We start from the raw sequence: 14,140 nt of genomic DNA, 5'->3' as shown, positions 1-14,140 counted from the left end.
ATGAGGAAAACATCAAAAGTTTACTGAGGAACCTAAGAGTACATGCCTATTATGGAGAGAAATGCCCCATTCCTGTCAAAAGACAGTTTTAAATAACTTAAGATGTCCTTTTCCCCCAAATTAATATATAATGTAGTTCTAGTCAGAATCACAGAGGTATTCTTACAATGAAACAGTTATTCTGAAGTTTATCTCAGAGAGAGAATATTGAATGGCCAATAAAAACTGTAAAAAATCAATAAGGGGGTGTCAGATAGCAAACTGTATTATGAAGCTACACTCCTTAAAGTCCTGTGGAGCTGGCGGTGAGGAGCTGTGGCCTCCCAGGCCTCGGCCCTTAGGGCAGAGGAGGTGAGAAGATGGCAGGTGACCCAGTGCTGGGGACAGGGATGTGGAGAGCTGGAAAACCAAGAAGCTTGGAGGTGGCCTGCAATGATGCATAGGCATGAAAGCACTGATCATTCCTCCCAAAGACCAGATTTCACTAGTGGCAAAAATGTTAGCAGATGAGTTTGGAGCTGTGTCTAACATGAAGTCACAATTAAACCGCCTTTCAGTCCTGGGAGCCCTTACAACCAAGCCAGATGGCCTGGTTGTTTACTGTGATACATTGTAACAGAAGAAGGAAAGGAAAAGAAAGTCAACACTGACTTTGAACCTTTCAAACCAATTAATACATCATTGTATTTGTGTGACAACAAATTCCATCCAGGGGCTCTTACAGCGCTACTACCAGAGGGTAGCAAGTTTGGCTTCATTGTAATAGATGGTAGTGGTGCACTTTTTGGCACACTCCAAGGAAACACCAGTGAAATCCTGCACAAATTCACTCTGGATTTCCCATGGAAGTATGGTAGAGGAGATCAGTCAGCCTTGAGGTTCACCGGCTTAAGAATGGAAAAGTGACCTAGCTATGTTCAGAAGGCAGCGGAGACTGCTGTGCAGCTGTTCATTTATGGGCACAAAGTGAATGTGGCTGGTCTTGTTTTAGCCGTATTGGTTGACGTGAAGCTGAACTAAGTCAATCTGATATGTTTGATCAGAGGGTGCATTCCAAAGTTTTAAAATTAGTTGATATATTCTATGGTGGTGAAAATGGATTCAACCAAGCTAATGAGTTATCTACTGAAGTCCTCTTCAACACGAAATTTATTCAAGAGAGCAAATTACTAGGATGATACTTTGATGAAATCAGCCAGGACATGGGCAAGTACTGTTTTGGAGTTGAAGATACACTAAAGGCTTTAGAAATGGGAGCTGTAGAAGTTCTAATAGTCCATGAAAATCTGAATGTAGTGAGATACGTTCTTCACTGCCAAGGCACAGAAGAGGAGGAAATTGTCTAACTCCAGAAGAAGAGAAGGGTAAATCTCTTTTCACAGGCAAAGAGGACAAAAACATGAACTAATTGAGAGCATGCCTTTGCTGGAACGGTTTGCAAACAACTATAAAAAATTTATGCTACACTGGAAATTGTCACAGATAAGTCACAGGAAAGATCCTACTTTGTGAAAGGATTTGGTGGAATTGGAGGCACCGTGTAGATTTCCAGGGAATGGAATACCAAGGAGGAGAGGATGAATTTTTTGACCTTGATGACTACTAGGTAGCTGACATGGGCCTGGCAAAGTGTGCCTCACCCTCCAGCATCCAACCCAAGGAGCATACTCATGGTGGAATTCAAACAGATCCTTGCCTTACCGTTACACCACTTCCAGAGCTTGATCCGTGAGCATTGGATATTGAAAACCAAAACAAAACCGGACCCAGCCCTACAGTTCGGTTTGTCATGGTGTCAGTGCGGCAGCCTATAACTATTAAGTTCCCAAATGCTACTTTGGACTAATTTAAACAAGAATCCAGTTTTTACTTTTACTCAATGGTGAAATTGGTTGCTCTTGTATTTTATGAAAAAATGATTTCTTTTAACCTTCATACATAGAAGGAAAATTACTTTTGCTGTAAACCTTCAAAACTTAGTAGAAATGAGATCATACTGGTTTGTTTCTTATTTTGATTGGAAAAAAATTAAATTGGTGCACTTTGCATGGACCCATTTACATGCATTATCTGTTTAGACTGCATAAGAAGAAATGTATGTGGTGAGACGTTGGTGCTGATGGAAGCCAGATCAGGGAAATGAAACAAAGGCCTAGAGACAGACCAAAGGGTTCATCACATTATAAGGTGGTATTTCCTATAGGTTGGAAAGGATGGCCTAGTCGATAAATAATAACAATGATTAGGAAGTATTCCTTAAAGGCCAGTACTGACTGAAGGGCTTTATATCTGTTTGCTTTAATCTGTATAACCTTGTAAAGCAAGTATTACTTTTCTCCTTGACTAACTTTCCCCAGATCACAGTTGAGTGGTGGCAGAGCTAGGATTCAAGTCCCAGCAATCTGGCTCAGAGCCAGACTGCTCAAACTGCTGTTTCCGTCATAATTAGCGACATTAAATGACTTTTAGGAAAAGATAAAATGAGACCTCTAACTTAAAACAAATTTAAGATGGATAAACATTCAAATACATTCCAGATGAATTAATTAAATGTAAAAACTATCTTATGAATTAGAAAAACTAGCTGTATTCAGTGAATGCTTATGTGCCAGAGTACTTTTTTTGGTTATAGTAATAAATTTAAACATATAATCATCAATTTTGATAAGACTGTAGCTAAAATAGGACCCTCCATATATTTGAGGTACCACTAAGAATTGATATAAGCCTTTTGGGAATTATTGTGAATTGCATTTACAAGACCTTTAAAGTATCTACTTCTTAAATAAGACCATTGAGGAAAATAAAAACAACTACTTGCGTACTTGCTCACAATAAATTACTAACCTATCAACTCTGTATTGATTCAATAAAGCCATTTTCAAGAACCTAGTCTAACTCTAAATATAGAAGCACCTTTATTTATAATATATATACTTGGTGTATTTGTGTTAGTAAAAAATTAGGAACAACTTGAGGAGCATAATAGACATGGTTAACTATCTAACATAGTAGAATATACAGGTTTCAAATTTACATTATTAAAATTATTTATCTATCTATTTAAAAAAATTTTATCCTTACCTGAGGACCTTTTTTTTCATCGCCTTTAGAAAGAGAGAGAGAAATACCAATGTGAGAGAGAAACATCAATTTGCTGCCTCCTGTACACATCCCAACCGGGGATCAAACCTGCAACCTAGGCACGTGCCCTGACTGGGGATCCAACCCGCTCGGCCTTTTGGTTAATGGGACAATGCTCCAACCAACTGAGCCACACTGGCCAGGGCCAATAATATCTGAAGTTCATATAATGATGGAAACATTTATCAAAGTGTTAAGTGATCTAAAAAGATAAAAGTGATAAAAATGATTTACTTCTATGTATGATACATGTAAAAATGTTACTTTTTAGCAGTCAAATGCAACATGTAGGTCTTTTGGGGATCCTGATTTGAACTCAGCTGTACACACACCCACCCACACACCAACACAAACACAATTTTTGAGACAGAGAAATTTGAACATGGACTGGATGTTGGACATCAATGAATTGTTCATTTTGTTGGACATAATAATGCATGTGATTATGTAAGTCACATACTTTATCTGTTAGAGATTCAAGCTGATGTATGAGTATATGTACATGATAAGATATGCCTGGGATTTGCTTTAAAACACTCTTAGCAAAAAATGGCGGGGAGAGAGGAAACAGGATTGGCTACCAATTTTTAATTTTTGATGTTGAATGATAGGTACGTGGGAGTTCATTATCTTAGTCTCCATTTTTTTTTTAATTTTCCACAGTAAATTTAAAGAAAAAAAGTGAAAGCACTAAAGACAAGGAACAATTATTTATGTTTAGGAAAAAAAGAATAAAGAAATAATGGGAAAATATAGGTTATGTTCTGCTTCTTTTTCATGGCATAATTCTATTCCTTAGAATTTATCCTGAGACTAAATGTTTTTAAAAGTAGGAAAAATGCATGCATGAGATGATTATTTCAAAAATGTCCATAATAGAAATAATATATGACAGTGAGCTGTAATGGCTAGGGAATAGTTAAATTATATTCTCTAATCAGAAGAATGTTAGGCAACCATCTCAAAAAATAACAATGAAGAGTTAGTTATCACATAAAAAACATAATTTACATATATTCAAATAAAATTATATTTGAAGTGTGAAATGTATTAAAAGGAAATATACAAAAATGAAATTATATGCTGTTAGATAAGTGAGATGAGGTGATTATATTTATTCTAGTGTTGCTCTTATCTGACTTTAAAAAAATACAGCAGTGTAAATGTGTTAGGCATAGAATTAATAGTAATGTCTCAGTAATGTAATGAAATCTTAGTAAGGGGAAATTAAGAATTAAGGACATTTGAGTTGCATGCTATATTAGGCAAATAATGAAGTATTCTTTGTATCCACTTCTGTCCTACCACTCCCAACCCAAATTAATAAGTACTACTTAGGTTTCATCCTATGTAAATGTCTTAACTCGCTAGTCATTAATTTCTAATTTTACTATTAGTGATTTCTAGACAACTAAGTAAAAGTAGACATTCATTGAGTATCTACTCTGTGCCAGGTAGGCTGTTAAGTGAAGAATCAAAGGTGAATCAGGAAATCAAAGAAATTGTAATGGGTGGCAGACACAAATAATTACTGAGATGTGATGGGTACATGTATAATAAACATACTCTAAAGAGAAAGGGGAGTGTGTAACTGCCTAGAGGAGGGCAGAGGAAGAAAATTAAAGAGTGATAGGAAAAGAGCAAGAGAAACTCCAGTAAGACAGTGATGTGTAGCTTTACTTAGTTGGAATTTAGAGGAATAAGAGTGAAGTGTTCAAATCACTTCTCCAACTTTCATGTGCAAATTACTTGGGGATACTGTTACAGTGCCAGTTCTGATTCAGTAATTCTGGAATGGGGTCTGAGATTCTGCATTTATAACAAGGTGCTAGGTGACTCAGATGCTATTGGTGCAGTGTGTTCAAGTGCACACAAGTGGCCTGGAACTTGTGTGGGGTGAGTCGTGTGAAGGCAAGTAGCGGTGTGTGTTCCAGAGCCTGGATTTACCGCGGACTGTCCGGGGCGGCTGGCAGTTGCGGCAGCACTGCTGACTCCGGGTAACCGAGACGTGGGGAAAAGACAAACAGTAGTGGGTTGAAGAGCGGATAGGTGGTTAATGACCAGTCATAAGAGAATATCAGACAATGCCAGTTAAGGGCCTGTACTCATCGAAATATTCAAAGTCATGAAAGATAAGACTGTTTCAGATGTTATGAGAACTGACAACTGAATGCAGTGATCAGGATTTTCTATGGAGAACATTGTAGGAATAATTGGTGAAATTTGAATAAGGTCTATAGTTAGCTACTGGTATTAATTTCCTGATTTTGATCAGTGTGGATCATGTAAGAGAATGCCCTTTTATTTATTTTTGGAAAATATTTAGAGGGCCATCAGGCCAGCAACTTAATTTCATTGGAATTCAGAAAGATAAAAGCAAATGTGATAAATGTTAACATTTGGGGAATCTGAGTAAAGGATACACAGGACTTCTTTGTACTACTGCTAAGTTTTCTGAGTCTGAAATTATGTCAAGTTGAAGTTTATTGTTCTTTGGACAGATGAGAGAGGAAGAGCAGCAAAACCACACAAGCAAGACAGAAACCTGGGCTCGGCCTTCTTCACCCACCCCCTAATTCTTGTATCTAAACCCATTTTCAGTGCAGTCTTATACATGTTTCACACCTGTTACTCTGTCTTCATCTCTACTACTCTCACAGCCCAACTTATCCATACTGCTGAAATAGCCTAGTCAATTATTTCCTTGCAATCCCTGTACTAAGTGATCTTTTCAAAATACAAACCTAATGACGTCACACCTGCTCCCTAACCCCATTCCCTTCAAATATTTGACAGAGGGAATACTCTTAATTGGAAGCCCTACCTACATAGGCTGGCTCCTACCTGTTCATGGTGCATTTTTCACTGTGCTTCCTTACTCTACATTACCGCTGTTGTTTCCAAATTCGTCCTGCTTCCTTTTGCCTTCACATGTACCATTCTTTTTCTTCCCCTTGCCATCAGCTATTTCTGTTCTTATCTGAAATCTATTGCTTTATCTGGGAAAGCCTTTCCTAGAGTTGTCTTGCTCTCATTAACTTCTCTCAATAGTACTTCTGTCTTCTATCGCACATTAGTTGCAGCCGTGCAGGTAATGCCTATGAAACTACATCACAGACAGGCACCAGGCCGGCTTTTGCTCACTGTTGTGTCCCCAGGGCATATACAATGCCTGGCATATAATGGACCTCTACAAAGTTATTGAATGAGTAAATTTTAAAAGGAAGGGAAGGCAGGGAGAGAGGTACTGGGTGTCTTAGGATGGAATTTAGAGCAGAATTTGGGAGAGCAAGAACCCAAAGGCGGGGAAGGTTGTAAATAAAACAGATTAAGAGATTCTTAATGTGTGGAGTTAGACTGAAATGTCATACATTGCCTATTGTTTCAAGAGTCCATTGCAACCTTATAAGACATTAAAAAGAGAAAAAATGTTAAGTATGAAGAAAACTTTTGAGTAAAATTCAATAAAAAGCATCACTTTGGTGGTTTTCTTCAAAATATATGTGCTTTTAGAAGATAAAGAGGGTGGTGAATTGCTTTTAGAAGAAAAAGGTGAATTGTCTGGCCTTTGCTTTAAAATGCTCCAAAAATATTTCCATTAAAACAAGAGTTGGCACTATGGGAACATCTACATGTACCAGGCTCATATACATATTAAAACCTACCTTTCACAACTGTAGTTACATCTTTTTAGAAATGAGTTTAGAATTGTGCTTGCCATCTTGTTTTCTGCTTAACATCTTTCTCTGTGTTCCTTTTTTGAGTGGTAAGAACTCCTGGCAGCAGACTTACCTACGTGGCATACTGGTTCTGTTTTTAAGAGTCCGTGCCTCTTGGTGTACGTTTGTTTCCTGGTGAGCTGGAGCACTTGGTATATTGATGGTCTCCTTACATCCCCCTGGAAAGTGCACCCACGCGGGCATACCCAGTGGCTTAAGGTGGCCGTGGACCATAAATGCTCTCACACAAGCTGGTGGTCTTGGGCCTGTTGCTGGGGCAGACATTCGCTAATCTGCTGTTTCCACTGTTGTTTTTATTGTCCAGAAACTGAACTCTCCAACTAGCCAGTTATTGAAGTTGTACTTTGTAATCCTTTCACTCCTTCAGTCTTTATGAAGCGGGTGTGCTCTACCCCAGGTGGAAGTTCTCTTTGCTTTCAAGTTTCCTGTGGCTCAGTGTCCAAGTGGTCTCCAAATCCAGACAGTGTCACACTGGCTCCTGGTTACTCCCCAGCTGCCACCTACCATTGCCACAGTGCTTGCTGTCCTGCTGCCTGCTGGTCCCTGCTTTCTCGTACAATAAACATCTGTCTGACCCCTTAAAAAAACCTTAGAGGCCATCTAGGAATTCTAACATTTTTCTCTGAGCTCTTTAAAGCCAGTGTCCCTGCATCTACTTTTGCTTTATGTCCACCTGATTCTCAATCCTTTGTAGTAGTCTTATCCTTTCTCCGGGAACTTTTAGGGCATTTTAATTGTGATGTGCTGAATAATTTATGAGTTTTTTTCCCCCATTTGACAAGTTCTTGAAATCTTAGTGTTAATATCATAAATTTTTTGGCTACCATTTTCTTCAAATATAGCCCTCTGTCCATTCTCTAATCCCACCTGTTACCCCATTTTGGTTTGTCGGTTTTCCATCGCTCTGGATTCCTTTGAATTGTGGACTGCTTCCAACCCACTGATTTTGATTTTCAGTTGTGTACATTAATTCAGCCCCAATTTTGTTTTTAAATATGAAAATTTTACTTTCCATCTCTAAGGTCTCTCTACAGGCCTTTTGCCCGTTTCTCTTGGTTTGAAGACTTGATCTGTACTGTCAACTGTTTCTTCAGGTAGTTTTCCCATTTGTACCTCATCTTTTTTATGGTGTACCTGGTATTCAGACTTTCGGAGTCTTGATTGTATTCCCACCTTTAAAGTGGCTACTCCCTGTTCTGACTCTATGTGCATTGCTTCTCATGGGAAGAGGAGAAATTTGCGCTCTATACTATCTTTCAGAGGCAGGTAGGGATGGGCAGGACATTTCAAAGTAGGGTATGTGCACATTGCCTTCTCTCCCCATCTCTGTGCTCAAGACTCTCCAATTTTATTCAGATGGACCATCTCTCATAATTCAGTCTGGCTGAGGTGTGGGCACCCTATCAGTTGCTCCAGGTGATTGTCCTGCTCAGTACCCCTTTCTTCAGGTCTACAGCACCTTTGATGTTGATGGCATTTTTGCGGTAATGTTTTCCATGTGGTTTTGCAGATTTTGCTCTTCAGTCTAATTCCGTGTGGTGGTAGTCTTTGATTCTGCTCTACTGATAAATTCCCTTCTTTGCTTGTTAGTATGGATGTATATGGGCAGATCTATGCGTCTCTATAAAAACCTTATCTGTCATTTTTAGAGTGCTGTGCCGTCTTGAAATCAAGAATCCATCCCCGTTACTTTTAGTAGGCCATGCTTCTTTTCAGTGTTGGTGAGAATCTGGCACTTCAGCCCACATACTCCTTTTTCCACTCCTTCCCACATTTCCAAACCCTTCAAGCAAGCAGTCAATTTGATCAATCTAGTACTGGAAATGGGGGGTTCCGATAAGACAGTAATCATGAAGAAACTAACATTTACTCAATACTCAACCATGCTAGACATCCTTCTAATGCCTGTTATCCCTATTTTTACACATAAAGTAACTGAAGCACAGAGATATTAAGTAACAAAGTTTTAAAAATTCACTGCTTTAAAAAAGTGAAAGAATGATGGTAGGCACTGTCAGAGGTTGATCAAGTCTGTGTTCTCAAGGTCCCAGTCTGTTTTGATTCTGTAAAATCTTAATTGGTCCTGAGTTAATTCCAAATCCAAGGGTAAGCAGGAACTAATGTAAGGATTTAAATCATATTCAACCAAGATTTACAGATAGAACCAATCTCTTTTGTGACATTTTGCAATGTAGAAGACTTTGAAAACAGATCACTTCCCCTTTCATCCCCTTCAAACCATGGAGCAACTATAGGAAACTGGACAATTCCTGAAGATGTTTGTAAGGAATCTTATTATATGTAATTTTGAAAAGTATATTAATATCCTGCAGTGTTGTAAGTAGAAACACTAAAATGTTCATATCTGTGTTAAGGAATTAAAACTATGCATTTCCTTTCTTTCCGTTTGTTTTAGTGCATAACACTTCTCTGAGTCAGTGGCGAAATGGATACTCTCCTACATGCAAGCCTCAAGTAAGGTCAGAATCTGCTGCACAGCTGTTACAGGGAAGAAAGAAAAGACACTTGAGTGAAACAGCACTAGGTAGGTTAAAATGAGGATAATCCTAAAAACTGAAATTCTGATCTCCAAACCAGCTCTGCTTCATGGGAGCTGATAATCCAGGAGTCACTAATTACACAAAATCTCCATGGTCCTATGAACATTAAATTGTACATCCACATAATCAATTTAGAATTAACTGTGGACTGTGCATCCATCCACTTTATGGCAATTAAGGATTTCCTTCCTTTGTTCCCTAACCAGAGTTATGTATTATTGCCCTGGACTCTCAAAGGTGTGTTCTGAACTAAAATTATGTTAGTGCAAGGCTGACATAGAGAAATGTATCCCCATTTTTGGTACCTACTGTGGAGGTGTTGACACACTGACTCTTACTCAGAATTTTAAGAAATTAGATAAGATTCACTTAAGGTAACTCAACCACCTAGCTCAACTTCCTTTGGGAACTTAACAGTTCCAAAATGAATGAGAGAGATCATTCAAACTAAGATTCTTCTACTAATATGAAGTGAGGATTTTGTGGGGATTTCAGATAGTTCCCACAGTTATGGCTAACTAATGATAAAAAAATGAAACTGAAAAGATATACATTAAATAACAAGTTATATACTTTTTGTTCATTGTTCCAGTGGATATAACATTATAGGATAGGGCAAAAGTAGGTTTACAGTTGTATGTGAGTTTATTTTTGTATTGTTTAACTTTTGTATCATTTTCCATATGCTATAAACCTTCTTTTAACTTACCCTGTATATACATTAATGAAATGTTCCTCATATGTACTAATTTTACTCAAGATGTACTGGACTGTAATTATACATGATGGACCTCACACATTTATCACTGTCTCTGGAAATCCCACCAAAACAGACCGAGTTACTATGTGATAATCACTACCTGATCAACCAGAGTAGCACAAAATTAAAGTCCCACCCCTGACCAGAGATTTCAGTGTGCTTTTTAGGGTGTCACTCTTAAGACAACCTAGCCTTTGAAGAATGTTCAGACGTGTATACAGTGAAACACAGGAAAACATGCATATCTTAATAAGATGCACTATGAAATACAAATTACCTAAGATGTAAATGTTTCACTTAGATTGATAAATATAAGTTCATGTTTGATGGAAACACAGAAAGAGAACAAGTTTGATGCTATACTACAAAAAAACTAGGTAACTCCAGAAAGTGCAGAACTCCTCAGCTAGTCTCTTTAGTAAAATATCATGAACAATGAACTCTTCTAGATTATAAGAAACCTAGGAGACAAGAATCAATTTCAATGTGTGGATCCTGCTTTGAAGAAATTACATAAAGGACATCTTTTAACAAGTGGGAAAAAAGTAAATACGGACTAGGTATCAGACTTTATGTTACACAGAAAGTATTTTTTGAGGCCATACTAAAGTAAAATAAACCAGGGCAGTATATAAGTGAGTAAATTATACATAAACTCACAAGTAGGGAACCAAAACAAATAGAAAAAAGGATGGTGAAAGACACACAGAAAATACCCTCTCCTCCAAAAAAAGTAAACTTACCCTAAGAAAAATTTCATTCATAAAATAACAGGATGCTATAAAAATAAGAGAGAAAGAGAGCTTTTCTAAATTAGTAATTTATTAGAAAAAAATTCAAAAAGTAATGGTCCGAAGATCAAGCTAACGTCTTCCAAAAAGTAGAATAATGTATAAAACTGTCCTTATTCCAGAAAATAAAATTGTGGGTAAAATTCTTTTCTACTCTCTTATTTTTGATATGAGTTTAAAGTATAATAAAAAGAAAATAAACAGAAAAGGAATCACGTTACTAGAAAATAATTCTAATACCTGTAAGTCACATTGTTTGACATTCTCAATGTTTTTTTTTTTTCCCATGGCAGGAGAAAGAAGTGAAAAATTTACTTTTCAACACACAGAACCAGGATCCCATAGCAATTTGACTGCTGCTACTAATGCCAACGTTGTATCAGGAACCCAGAATTCATCACAAGTAGGTTCTTTTGCATACTGAACTCTAAAATTGCTTCACAGAATTTTAAAACTGATTTGAATGAAGAAAGTATATATTGGTAATAGCCTAATTTACTAGCACATCTTAGTATATTTCAAACTATCTTATTAGGGAACGATAAATTTGATTAACTTTTTCAGTAGGGAGCTAACTGTTCATTAATCCTTGGCTACGGCTTTTATTTCTGTTAAAAATAAACTTCACCATAACCTTCCCTACTCATTAACATGAAGCGAAATACAACCTTACTAGTAAGAACCCAGCACTTGCGTTATTTTCTTTTTCATTCAATCAGAGGAGAGGTATGGGAAGGCTTAGAAAAAAGTGTGACGCTCAGGGACCAGGAACACATAAATGGAGACTAATAATCTTTACTAAATAACTTACCAAATACAGTCTTTCCCAGTAAAAAGTGAGTTTGTTAAATGATCTTTCCCTTATGGTAACCTTTTATAATTAAGGGTTTTGCATTTTAAGGCAATCCCACTTCTTATGGTCTTAAAAAGTCTGTCTGTGTGCGCACACAAATGGACACTGCATACCTGCCCCGCCCCCCAGACACTGTCTGGCTTACAAGACAGTGTGCTTCCTTGCTTTTCTCAACACCTTATGGTCATATTTTTAATAGCATTTACATAAAATGTAAGAGTTATGCTGTCATATTCTCTTTATACAACTTGAGAGTATAGTCGCAGGTAACTACATACTGCAGTAAAACTAGGATAACCCGTTTTGCTTTGCTGCAGAACACTGCGCGACGGAGGCTGCGGAGTGAGAGTTCTTATGACATAGATAACATTGTGATTCCCATGTCACTAGTGGCCCCAGCCAAGTTAGAGAAACTCCAATATAAGGAAATACTCACTCCAAGGTAGGTATACTTACATCTTGTTTTCTTGAGGGAACTTACATTTTCAGAGTGAAGTTAGAATTTTAATTAATAAAAAGAAGCTGCTCCTCTTCCCCTTCCTCCCACTTGTGTAACCTCGGAAGGGAAATGGAGCCAGCTTTACATTACTTATGCTGAAGAAAGTGCCGTACAGTACCCCAACTTTACTTCCCAGTTTTTGTGAAGAATTGGGAATTCCTGAGATTTACTTACTTTAGCAGTCTTTTTTTTCCATTCACTATTTAGTTATCTATTATGTATATGGCACTAAAAGGTATTTCAGGAATGTAAATAATTATACTTTAATTAATAATTGCTCTTTAAAATGAAGGTTTACACAAGGTTGCAAAATAAGTTCAAAGCAAGCAATTTTTGCATGGGGTATTTACACTCTAAGACAGTAACACCTGGGGCAACAAAAACAAGATTTTGATGTAGATATTGCCAAATGAGCGATAAACGCGGTAAACACACAGATGAATGGGCAAGTCTGGGAACACATCCTACAGGAGGGAGAAGGTAAGTACACTGACATAGGGAGACCACCACAAAGGCATATAAACACGTGGGCAAGGCTGTGTAGGGCAGTAAAGAGAGTCAGTGCTAGAAAAGTTAAACCAGATTGTGGAGGTCCTTGAACGTCATACACAGATCTGCTTCCTATTGGCAGTGAAATCAGTCAATCTTTTTTTCAGCAATGATAAAAGCAGTGTCTTAAGACTAGGAATCTGGCCCCAGGAAGCAGAGATAGAAGAGGTTGGAAACAGGTGTGAGCTGGGTGACAACTCCAGTAATTCCTACTGCTGTCTATCCCAGCTAATTTCTAATTCTATTTAGTAACTAGTTTGAGGTTTAAAAACTCCTAATACTCTAGGAGGTATTATTACAGAGTATTTCTAGGAGAATTACTACAGAGAATGTTGATATACTCCACATAAGGAATAACATTTGTTATTTGTGGTTACGATGTTCTGTAGCAACAATAATCAAATTTATGTGGTAGGCTAGAGTTAAGTGGTTGAGATGGCTGTTTAATCTTGAGAAATTTTGTGATCCAGTTATTAAACTCGAACAAGGCCAGGATGGAAATCTTCACAGAAAGAAATGGCAAATGCTGCAGATCAGGGTGGTTTGTTGTGTGTGTGTATTTCTGAGCCAGTTTATTAGTTACTGACCTAGAGCTGTTTGAAATTGGTTTGTATTTTCAACAGCTGGAGGATGGCTGTTCTTCAGCCTTTGGATGAATATGATGTATGTGAAGAAGAGGTAAGTTGCCTTTTATTATGGGATAAAGACACTTTATATATTATAAAGTCGATGAATTTGATAGTTGTAGAAATATAAGCCCTTTAATGTACTAATTTTTTCTTTTTACTTATGAAAACAAAGTTCTTCATTAAGGATATTTTGATTAGAAAAAAAGTTTCTGTGCAAATTTGACTATAAAGACAATAATGTATAAAAAAAATAAAGTAAGTACAGCCCTGGCTGGTGTGACTCAGTGGACTGAGTGCCCGCTTGCAAACCAAAAGGTCACTCCTTCAACTCCCAGTCAGGGCACGTGCCTGGGTTGTGGGCCAGGTCCCTAGTAGGGGGTGTGCGAGAGGCAACCACACACTGATGTTTCTTTCCCTTCCCTCTCTCTAAAAATAAAATATTTTTAAAAATTAAATAATAATAAAGGAAATAGAAAATATACCGTTTGCTTACATGAGTTGTTAAAATTGTGAATTTATGTATCTACATTCATTCCCCATATTAAGTCATATTTTCTTGCATGACAAGATTTAGTCTTAATATTCAAGCCCACTATATTCAAACTCTTGGGAAC

The 14,140-nt window shown here is 37.4% G+C and overlaps 1 protein-coding gene and 1 pseudogene across 6 annotated transcripts in view; both read left to right on the top strand.

The window, feature by feature from the left end:
* Positions 1–14,140, top strand: part of KANSL1L (KAT8 regulatory NSL complex subunit 1 like) — a 113,979-nt gene that overhangs the window by 95,867 nt on the left and 3,972 nt on the right. For all 6 annotated transcript variants that reach the window (XM_024563832.3, XM_024563833.3, XM_053919031.2 and 3 more), the window contains exons 9-12: positions 9,301–9,429; positions 11,290–11,399; positions 12,167–12,291; positions 13,521–13,575. In XM_024563832.3, coding sequence (XP_024419600.3) covers positions 9,301–9,429; positions 11,290–11,399; positions 12,167–12,291; positions 13,521–13,575 — 419 coding nt within the window. The remainder of the gene's footprint in view (positions 1–9,300; positions 9,430–11,289; positions 11,400–12,166; positions 12,292–13,520; positions 13,576–14,140) is intronic.
* LOC128780276 (eukaryotic peptide chain release factor subunit 1 pseudogene) lies at positions 446–1,780 on the top strand (annotated as a pseudogene).

Source organism: Desmodus rotundus, chromosome 2, assembly GCF_022682495.2.
Source record: "Desmodus rotundus isolate HL8 chromosome 2, HLdesRot8A.1, whole genome shotgun sequence".
NCBI classification, from domain to species: Eukaryota; Metazoa; Chordata; class Mammalia; order Chiroptera; family Phyllostomidae; genus Desmodus; species Desmodus rotundus.
The sequence above is the reverse complement of the archived record's forward strand: the minus strand, read 5'-3'. Positions and strand labels throughout refer to the sequence as shown.